Source organism: Eupeodes corollae, chromosome 2, assembly GCF_945859685.1.
Source record: "Eupeodes corollae chromosome 2, idEupCoro1.1, whole genome shotgun sequence".
NCBI lineage: Eukaryota > Metazoa > Arthropoda > Insecta > Diptera > Syrphidae > Eupeodes > Eupeodes corollae.
In genome coordinates this window covers 132,696,006-132,707,593 of record NC_079148.1, presented here as the reverse complement: position 1 = coordinate 132,707,593, position 11,588 = coordinate 132,696,006, and the positions used below count along the sequence as shown (strand labels likewise).

General features: G+C 39.3%; 1 protein-coding gene across 1 annotated transcript; it reads left to right on the top strand.

The window, feature by feature from the left end:
* Positions 1 to 4,260: 4,260 nt before the first annotated feature.
* LOC129945243 (uncharacterized) lies at positions 4,261 to 9,951 on the top strand. Its single transcript, XM_056054904.1, has one exon. The coding sequence runs from the start codon at positions 4,261 to 4,263 to the stop codon at positions 9,949 to 9,951; it is 5,691 nt and encodes a 1,896-aa protein (XP_055910879.1).
* Positions 9,952 to 11,588: the final 1,637 nt, after the last annotated feature.

Below are 11,588 nucleotides of genomic sequence, written 5' to 3'. Positions count from 1 at the left end.
GATTTATAAGTCTATCATCATTCCTTCTTAAGACCCTGGAAAGATTGATTGATATCCATTTAAGGGCACGTATCGATACAAGACTTCTGTCTTCGTCTCAACAAGCCTACTGTAAAGGTAAATCGGTGGAAACAGCGTTACACACTTAAGTACGCACCATTGAATATTCCCTCCATCATAAAGAGTTCACTATGGTTGCTTTCCTTGACATCGAAGGTGCCTTTAACAACGTTTACACATCTGCAATCACATCTGCACTGACATCTCTAAATGTAGAGAGTTCGCTTCGGGTGTTAATTCATTTAATGCTTACTAGCAGAATAATTAACTCAAAACTGGGCAACTCTTCTAGCAGACGATTCGTTAGTAGAGGGACACCGCAAGGTGGTGTTCTATCCCCTCTCCTCTGGAACCTAGTGGTGAATGAAATCCTAACTAGTCTGGATGCGGAGGGTTTCAGAGTGATAGCCTATGCGGACGACGTTGCTATAGCAGTTTCAGGAAAGCATCTTAATATCCTAAAAGAACTCTTACAAAATGCCTTAGACAGACTAATACTTTGGGCTGATCGGTGTGGACTGGGTGTTAACCCACACAAAACCGATCTGGTCTTATTTTCGAGGAGATACAAAATTCCATTTGTCAACCCTCCTTATATTAAAGGAATCCAATTAAAATTCTCAGACGAGGCCAAATACCTAGGTCTTGTCTTAGACAAAAAACTAAATTGGAAACGCAACGTACAGGAAAGAGTCAAAAAGCTACTGTAGCTCTCTTTTCTTGCAAAAAAGCTATTGGTAATAAATGGGGTTTACAACATAGAATCACGCATTGGCTATACAAATCGGTAATCAGACCGATTTTAACGTACGGTATGGCAGTATGGTGGACTGCTTTAGAGAAAGCTATAATCAGTTAAGTTAAATAAAGTCCAACGTTCAGCCTGCCTATGTATAAGCGGATCGCTTCGCACGACCCCGTCTGCGGCACTGGACACCTTGCTCTACCTTACACCTCTTGACATATTTAGCAAACAAATAGCTGCAAGCTCTGCTATTCGCCTCAATGCTTCGTCGCAGTGGACTCCGTAATTCTAAGGTACTTAGAATCAATTCCAAAGCACACAGACTACACCATCCCCCAACTACAATTCGACAGGAACTCTATAACAGTCCATAACTGTCGATCATCTCTAATGGAGATGGCGCAACAGTTTAATATTCACCTTTGCTGGGTGCCGGGCCATAGAGACATTCCAGGAAACTGTAAAGCAGATGAACTCGCCAGGAACGGTACAGTACAGCCCATCCTACCACGTTTGACAAGTACTGGCATACCAATCGCTACTTGTAAACTGCTACTAATGCAAGACGCTTTGAGGAAGGCAGGCACCAGGTGGACCAACATCACCACGTGTCAAACCACAAAAAACATCTGGCCAACACTGGATTTAAAACGTTCAAGGTGCTTGCTCTCTCTAAGCAGATCGCATATAAGCTCGATAATAGGTGTCATAACCGGACACTGTCTTATAGGAAAGCACGCCACGAGACTAGACGTATTCTCAAATGACTTTTGCAGAAGCTGTATGGACGAGGAAGAGGAAGAGGAAGAAACGGTTCTTCATCTTCTCTGCACATGCCCTGCTCTAGCTCGAAATCGCAAGAATTACCTAGGAGAAGTCTTCTTTAACGATCTAAACGATCTAAATCTCTAACGTTTCACGATCCGATTAATAAGCCGTGCAAGGAAAAATTTTAAAAATAATTTAGAAGAATGAAGGATGGCATTTTTTGTAAAATAGTTTATGTTCCGTTAAATTAAATAAATATAATAGGTACTCAACTCTGTATTTTTTTTAAATAAAACAATATACAACTTCTTAATACTTTAATGTCGAAATGCAGAAGAAGTTTGATGGACAATACATTTTTTAGATCAAATTAACTTTGCTAAATTTTTAGGTTTTTCCACTAAGGCACATTTCCTACCATCCAGATGGCGGGAAAAAAATTCACAAGATGGAATAAAACGGTGGCGTCTCCGTTCCATTTAAGTTGTACTACCTAATGAACATCTTATTGGGCTACTACGACATATTCGCAACCCAGGCCTGTAAGGAGCCCTTAGTGTTAAATCAAGGACATGGTCCTTCAGGTTGAAAGTCGTGCGTCGGGTGACTTTCTGACCACCAAGAATATGCAAACATGCATTTAATTTATGGAAAGTGCAAAGGCAACGCAAACGTATCAATCCGAGCAATAGCACAACGCACTGGGATCGGAAAGACGACTGCGCGACAAAATTCTTTGGAGTGATGAGTCAACATTTAAAAGAGACTGGCCAAGGTTATTTGGAGTTCCTCCAAAATGATTTTCCAAACTTGCTGGAAGAAGCAGTGCTTCAAGAACTAAAGGAGTTCCATTGGCTTCAAAATGATGGTTGTCTAGCACACAATGCTGTGCCTGTGCGGGCATATTTAAATGCAAGATACCCAGGCAGATAGATAGGCTGACCAATTATATGGCCACCCCGTTCATCAGACCTAAATCCGCTTGATTTTTTTTATTGGGGATGCATTAAGGAAATCGTATACAGCAAGCAGATCAGGTCTTTAGAGGAGCTATGAAATCGTGTGGAGGCAGCTGCATTACAAATTTCTGAGCAAAACCTTGCACGTTCACTAAGACGTTCATTTATTCGGAGGACCTATATAAGAGTGGGTGGAAAACAGTTTGAGCATTTGCTTTAAATTAAAAAAAGTTAAAAAATTATCTATTTTTGTTTTTGTTTTCTAACTAAGTGATCATGTGATTGAAAGCTGGCTCAAAAACTTTTTGTTTAGATAAAATAACAAATGAACTAATAGCAACCAACAAAATATTTGATGGGTTTGTTAAAGCCCAATAGAACAGGTAAAATTCAAAAAAAAGCTCGAAAATGTGACTTTTTTTTTCCTTTTTTTTGACATTTTTATCAATAACGCATTCGGCCCTAGAAGTTGAAAGCTTGGATTTATCATATGGACAACATCGTAGAAACAGCAAATAAATCAAAAATCTGCTATGTTCAACGCTTGTTATTATTTTCACGTTTACTCTGCTAATTATGAAAACTTTTGTTTTTGCTAAATTTACTCTAGTATTGCAGATTTTTACCAATAACTTGCTATTGACTCTAGATATAATAATAAGTAATGCCATTTTGAAATCTGCATTTAACGCGCATATTTTTAAAATAGTTGGCCACTCAGGTATTCATGCATTTTTTGTATACCAGCTATGATTTAACTTTTTCAAAAATTATTTGTTTTCACATTTTGCATTGAAATTCAATGTTAAATAATTTTTTTCTCTAAGAAGTCCAACAATTATAATAATTATCTTCTACTTATGTGTTGGCACAAGTAATGTAAAATATTTCTGCAAAAAAAAAATAATGGAACTCATTCACTTCAAAAACTGTGTAAAGTAAGAATGCACTGAGCAAAAAAATGCATATAACTTTGCTTGTGGTTAGGATAGAACTTTTTTTTATCACCTTTCAGGACGGTCATAAAGTCTATTATGCGGCATTTAGGCTTATCTATTACTTACGGGACACCCTGTATATGTTGTATGTTCTGATTTACAAGCCCTCAAAGTTGAAAAATAATTGTATTCAAATTGCGAACCGTATTTTCAACAAATTTTGAGATGTTTTTTTCTGAAGTTGCTTTAAATAAATTCTCTAGCTTCTTAATTATTGTTAATTATTTAAAAAAATTGATTATTTATAAAAGATACTGTTATCGCCGTTTATAATATTTAAAACTATTTGTGTTGCTACTCAGCTTATGATTTACCGACGGCTTAGTGGGATATGTTGGGTTTGTGGGGTTGTGAAAATCTTCAAACTATCAATATGTTTTATTATTATTTTTCTAATTTTCATAACTAATCTTTGTAACTTTAAGTAGAATCACCCTGTAAATTTGATATATTTTGCTAAGCCGCTTTATAACTGAAGCTATGTACAAAATATTTTATAATATACCTAGCTTTCAACATAAAGAAATTGCGGTAAGAAGTCAGTCGATAAATCACGGGTTGGGTACCAACACAAATAATTTTAAAGCGCCATAAAGAACTTTGAATTTCAATAAATTTGTTCGCTATTAAAAATTGTGTCGGCTTTACTTGTTTTGAGAATTTCGACTCCAACAAATCTTTAAAATTATTTTTTAAATTGTATTTTGTTTCTTTTATTTAAATAAAAGAAATGCCCCCAAAGTGTGATAAAGGTGGTGCCTTTTCAATCTGCCTTATGTGCAGTGAAGGGGAAACAGATCGCATGGTGCAATGTGATTCTTGTGATAAATGGTATCACTACGATTGCGTCGGAGTTGATGATGGAGTGGCAGATGTCAGTTGGAGTTGCGAATTTTGCACAAATCCACGATCAAATCCAATCACTACTAGCGCCTATGCTGCTTCGACCGAACCGCTCAGTGGCCTCATGTCAAGTTTCACAATCCATCCACAAACATCTTCATCGCCCTCGACATCACACCTAGTGACGACAGCAAACGCGCAGCCAAATACGACCACAGGAATACAGGTGAGCTCATCGAGTGTTCAATATACAAACTTCCCGTCATACTTGCCACTCCGGCCAGTTCCTATGGTCACAAGGCAATCGCATTTGATTCCAGAACAACACCTACCGATATCATATGTACCAAGTGGTACCACAGCATTATTTACTGATGCACGAATGAGTTCCCCAATTAATTTCACACGTACAAGTATGTATACACCTACGATGATTACATGGGCAACAAATCTCCATGTTTCTGAAGCGCAACAACATCTGCCAGCAACATCGTCATCGCAACATGAATTTTTGCGAATGACAGCTGAACCAGCAACATTTTCACAACATGCTTCTCAGCGAGTGACAGCTATCCCAGCAACATTGCCAAAAGTTGTTGACGTTTCGCTACAGCAAAAAGAATTGCAAATGGAGATGCTAGAGGAAGAAAAAAAGTTACACCAGCGGTATTTAGAAAGAAAATATCAAATATTATCCAGTTCGGATGGATGTTCTGCAGCTCCACAACAAAATAACTTCCATTTCAACTCATCCGCGATTGGAACATCTCTCGGCCTTGGTCCATCTCCCGCTCAAATAGCTGCGCGACAAGTGCTCCCGAAACAATTACCAGTATTCAGCGGCGACCCTGAGGAGTGGCCCCTGTTTTTGAGTAGCTTCAATAACAGCACAGCATTAGCAGGATACAGCGATGCCGAAAATTTAATGCGCCTGCAAGCAAGTTTGAAAGGTAAGGCACGTGAAATTGTTCGCAATAAGCTCCTTCTGCCCAGCTTAGTTCCAGAGATAATACAAACTCTTAAGATGTGTTTTGGTCGACCGGAATACATCATCGAAAACATGATTGACAGAGCAAGGAAACTTCCACCACCAAAAGACAAGTTGGAGAACATTATTGAGTTCGCATTGTCAGTGAGCAACATTTGTTCTACAATGGAAGCTTGTCAGATGTCCGCACATCTTAACAATCCGATGCTGGTCAAGGAGTTTGTCGATAAGTTGCCAAGTCAATATAAGCTGAGTTGGGCTATGCAGCAAAAAGAAGAGCGAGTTCCTATAGTGAAATCATTTAGCACCTGGCTGCATAATATTGCTGAAGCCGCTAGTCAAGTCGTTTCACCATTCTCATCGAAAAAGAGCGGCGTGATGAACACCCACACTGAGGTCAAGCAACCATCAGTCCATAAAACAGCTTGTATTGCTTGCAACTGTGCCGATCACAAGATTTCCAACTGTGGAGCGTTCAAGAAGATGACCTATAACAAAAAATGGGAAATGGTGAAAGCCAACAAGTTGTGTCGCCAGTGTCTTAATTCACATCGCCGAAGGTGTAACCTCAACAGTGAATGTGGAGTTGAAAGCTGCAAGGCGAAGCATCACCCACTGCTACATAAGCCCACCGCTCTTGTAAGTCATGTAAGGAACCAAGTAAGTGAAAACAATTTGTATGCGAATCCGAGTGTAGCTTTAAATGTAAATACTCACAGCGATGCTGACGAGGGGGAGAAACCCTATTTTCGTATCATTCCGGTTCGCCTTCATTCAAAAAATATTTTTATAGACACATTTGCCTTTCTAGATGAGGGTTCATCAGTGACACTGATTGAAAGAAGCATTTTTGAAATTCTAGGCCTTTCTGGTGTTAGTGAGCCTTTATGTTTACGCTGGACTGGCGACACAACTCGAGTTGAAGAAAATTCAATTCGAACCACCATCGAGATTTCAAATAAGACGAGCAAAGCCAAACATACTATGCATGGTGTTCATACCGTGGAAAAGCTTTCCCTTCCGATGCAAACGTTGGACATGGATGCAATCACACAAGGTTACCCTTACTTGGCTGACTTACCAATTCAGTCATACCAGGATGCTCGCCCCACAATTCTCATCGGAGTAGACAACTGGAAGTTGGCAGTGCCTCTCAAGGTTCGTGAAGGTTCCTGGAACCAACCAATCGCCACTAAAACCCGATTAGGATGGACTTTACAAGGATGTGTACCCAATCGTCAACAAGTCTGCTGCCTCAACATACATGCATGTAACTGTGACCGACATTCTGATGATCTTCATGAAGCAATGAAAGCCTTTTTCAAATTGGAATCATCGTCAACCACTATATGTTCACATGAAGACAAAAGAGCCCTGCAGATATTGGAATCAACTTGTAAGTCACTGGATAACCAGTACGAGATTGGATTGCCTTGGCGCCACGATAATCAAAAGATGCCTGATAGCTATAAAACCGCATTCAACCGACTTATGTGCCTCCAGAAAAAATTCAAACGCGAAGCCAACCTGAAGGATAAAATGCAAGCCGAAATAGACAATCTTTTGATTAAGGGCTATGCAAGTAAGCTGAATGTGGTAAAAGTAGCGACAAGCAACAATCCTGTATGGTATTTACCAATTTTTGTCACCCAAAACCCGAATAAGCCGAATAGAGTTCGTCTTGTTTGGGATGCTGCAGCAAAATCCAACGGACGTTCGCTTAATGACTTCCTTCTTACTGGACCCGACCTTTTAACATCACTGGTGGAGGTTTTATTAGCCTTCAGGATTGGCCAGGTGGCTATCTGTGGTGATATTGCTGAGATGTTTCACCAGATCAAGGTGAGGGAGCAGGACATGCACGCACAACGATTCTTATGGTGGGAAAAGGAGGACTCATTAGATCAGCCTAGCTGTTACGTCATGAGTGCCTTAACATTCGGGATGAATTGCGCTCCCTGCATAGCGCATTACATTCGCAACAAAAACGCCGACCAGTTTCAACAACTTCACCCTCGAGCAGTGGAAGCCATCAAAAACTATCACTACGTAGATGACTTCATCGATAGCGTGGACACTGAGGAGGAAGCCCTGTGCTTGGCAAATGATGTTAAGACAATTCACTTGTCTGCTGGCTTCAATATCCGCAATTGGGCGTCCAACTCTTCTTGGGTAGTTCATCAGCTGACCAGCAACGGCTCTCCTGTACAAGCTCATAAGACTTTAGGGTCCACTGAGAAAGTCCTTGGTATGTACTGGGATCCTAATAACGATGTCTTTAAATATATTTTTAGATTCGTTCGACTGAAGCGTGATGTGTTGGATGAGCATGTAAGACCGACAAAACGAGAGACCTTGCAAGTTCTCATGTCCATATTCGACCCACTTGGTTTCGTTACCTGCTTTACCATTGGGTTGAAAATCCTTCTCCAAGAAGTCTGGCGTTCCGGTATTGATTGGGATGGTGAGCTTTCTGAAGATCTGTACTCCAAGTGGCTTCAATGGAAATCTTTGATACCATCAATAAAAGCTATTGAAATTCCCCGCTGCTACAGTCGACTGCTGGTCAATTCCGAGAATGTCCAAATACACACGTTTGTGGATGCTGGAGAACACGCTTACGCAGCAGTATGTTACTTGCGTGTGCAACGTGGAAACGAAGTCTCCGTCGCCATAGTAGCTTCAAAATCAAAAGTCGCCCCGCTTAAACCAGTCTCAATTCCGAGACTTGAGCTCCAAGCAGCTGTTTTAGGCATAAGACTGTCTATTAAGGTGCAAGCAGTCCGTCGTCTACCTATTACATCCAGATTTTGGTGGTCAGACTCAAAAACGGTTTTGAAGTGGCTGCGAATGGACCCCAGGAAATTTCAACAGTTTGTTATGTTCCGTGTGGGCGAGATACTGGAGCATTCGAACGCCAAGGAGTGGAAATGGGTGCCCTCAAAACTGAACACAGCCGACCTGGCCACAAAGGTATCGTCGCAGATAAATAGCGAATTGTGGTTCACCGGACCGAAGTTTTTGGCCTATGGAGTTGAAGATTGGCCAACATGTGATGACCTTGGACCCGTCGATACAACAGAAGTTAGACATCATTTGCTTCACGCTACAGCTTCAAATGTAAGAACTTCAGTTTCAATAAGCATGAACGTAGAATACTTTTCTGATTGGAGACGACTATACCGTGCGTTGGCTATGTTCAAGCTATACATCGAAAAGCTAAAAGCTGTTGTCCGAAATAAACCCATTCCAAACCAAGTGTCTTATGAAATTCTTCAAGACGCTAAGGTACAACTCTACAAATGCGCACAGATGAGTGTATTCAGCCAGGACATATCGAACTTAGAACGGGGTAAGATTATTAACAGCAATTCAAAACTAATACCTTTGAACGTTTACCTAGATGGTTCTGGCATTCTAAGGATACGGAGTAGAGCTGAGAATCTTAATAACCAACCAGATGCTATCGTCTTACCAAAGAATCATCACGTGACGTTCCTGATTGTTCGTTCCTGGCATGAGAACCACCACCACGTATCACACGAAACGACCATTAACAAAATCAGAGGGATGTTTTACATTCCACGACTGCGTGTACTATACAAATCCGTGCGGAAGAAGTGCCAAAGGTGCAAAAATTACTATGCTATGCCTGCAGTTCCACAGATGGCCACCTTACCAGCTGCAAGGTTAGCAGTGTTCGAGCGCCCTTTTACATTTGTTGGCATTGATTATTTTGGGCCCATTTCCACAATAATTGGACGAAGACGCGAGAAAAGATGGGGCGTAATATTTACGTGCCTCACCGTTCGTGCCGTGCACATAGAGGTGGCACACAGCTTAGACACTAGCTCATGCATTATGTGCATACGGAACTTCATATCACGCCGTGGAATGCCTCGAGAAATCTATACAGATAACGGCACAAATTTCAAGGCCACTGAAAAAATTTTATGTGATGAATACAAAAACATCAACTACTCAACTGTTGCGTCCAAATACGATGGACTTAGATGGAAGTTCAACCCACCGGCAGCACCGCACATGGGAGGGGCCTGGGAAAGGCTTGTCCGATCCATCAAAACTATATTGTATAGTATGGCTCCAAGGAACTTCAACGATGAAACACTGAGATGCGCGCTATGGGAGGTGGAATTCTTAATCAATTCCCGTCCACTCACATTTGTGTCACTTGAGTCCTGCGACGACGAAGCCATCACCCCAAATCATCTTTTACTAGGCTCAACAACTGGGTACAAGCCTATTTGCGAAAACGACATAGACCTGCGACAGCGTTGGCATCAAACCCAGGTGTTTGCTGATAGATTTTGGCAGAGATGGGTAAAAGACTACACACCTATGCTTGCACGACGAGGTAAGTGGTTTGAAAAACAGCCTCCTTTAGCCCCTGGTGACGTGGTTGTCATCGTGGACGAAAACCTACCCCGAAACAGCTGGCCAAAGGGTATCATTGAAAGCGTAGTAACCGCGAAAGACGGTCAAGTCCGAAGAGCTATGGTGAAAACTCAAACGGGAATGCTAGAACGACCAACAAGCAAGATTGCCGTCCTAGACGTCGATAAAGGCTAAAGTAAGCTCACTCCAAAGAAGCTGCTTACGAGGGGGAGATTGTTATCGCCGTTTATAATATTTAAAACTATTTGTGTTGCTACTCAGCTTATGATTTACCGACGGCTTAGTGGGATATGTTGGGTTTGTGGGGTTGTGAAAATCTTCAAACTATCAATATGTTTTATTATTATTTTTCTAATTTTCATAACTAATCTTTGTAACTTTAAGTAGAATCACCCTGTAAATTTGATATATTTTGCTAAGCCGCTTTATAACTGAAGCTATGTACAAAATATTTTATAATATACCTAGCTTTCAACATAAAGAAATTGCGGTAAGAAGTCAGTCGATAAATCACGGGTTGGGTACCAACACAAATAATTTTAAAGCGCCATAAAGAACTTTGAATTTCAATAAATTTGTTCGCTATTAAAAATTGTGTCGGCTTTACTTGTTTTGAGAATTTCGACTCCAACAGATACCTTCTATAAGTAGTCTAAAGAAGTACTAGGAAAAATGCGTTTTTTTTACTGTTTGAGTTAAAAAAAGCGCCAAAAGATATCAAGAAAGTAATTATGCCAGAATAAGCTCCATACATTCATGTTAAAGAACAGAAAAAATCAGCTGCAGATACGTGCAGATGTGGAAGTTATGATCAAAAATGTTTCACTGAATCGGATTTCAAAAAACTTGGTTTTGACGGTGGTGTTTACCAAAAAGTTTCAATTCTTCGGTATTAATTGTCAGAATGAACTGGTTAAGCCCATTATTTGAAGAAAAAATGTCAAGCTTTATTTTAAAAACAAAAAGAAATTAATACATTGACCTAGGTCTGAGAATTTCGATTTTGGATTTTCGATTTAGTTTTATGATATTTTAAATTATATTATAGAGCTTAATACAAAATGAATTAAAATTATTAAAATAAAATCTCTTTCTTAAAACTATATATTTAAAAGATTAATGAAAAAAAGTTAGTATTGAGAAAAATGTTTAATGTGAAAGTGAAGTGAAATATAATAACAAACATATATGATGAATTTAATACATTAAAATGGATTCAATCGAAATTCCTTATTCGGTGTTGTGTAGTGAACTTATTACTAATGGTCATGATGTTCAAAATCTTCTGGCATATTTTGTAAGGGAATACCCTAACTTAATTTCTGAGCAAATAGAAACTGTGCTGTCAGAATTAAAGAACCGTTTTATGTCTTATTTTTGGCGCACAATTTTATGCAACCTATTGTTAAGGGATCAACATTTTACTAAATACCAAATTACTAGCTACTGCAAATTTTTAAGTCTATTACAAAAAGAAGTGGAAATCCGATTTTGTCTAAACATACTTAAAGGGACCTATTAATTCCCAACTGTAGACTGGACTACACACACTAATCTTATAAGATTAACTGGCAAATGCTATATAAATTTAGAAAATTGCTTAAAGTTAAATTAGACATTCCGTCATTTTAACTTTAGCAAAAGAGATAGTTATATGTTTAAATCGTCTAAAATTAGCTAAATCATCTTTTCACCCTAGTAAACTCCTAAAAATGGCTTCAACATTTTACTAAATCGTTTTTCACCAATGCCTTTTGAAAAAGAACCTAAACATATAAATTAATTTTTACGAAAAAATAAAATAAAATGAA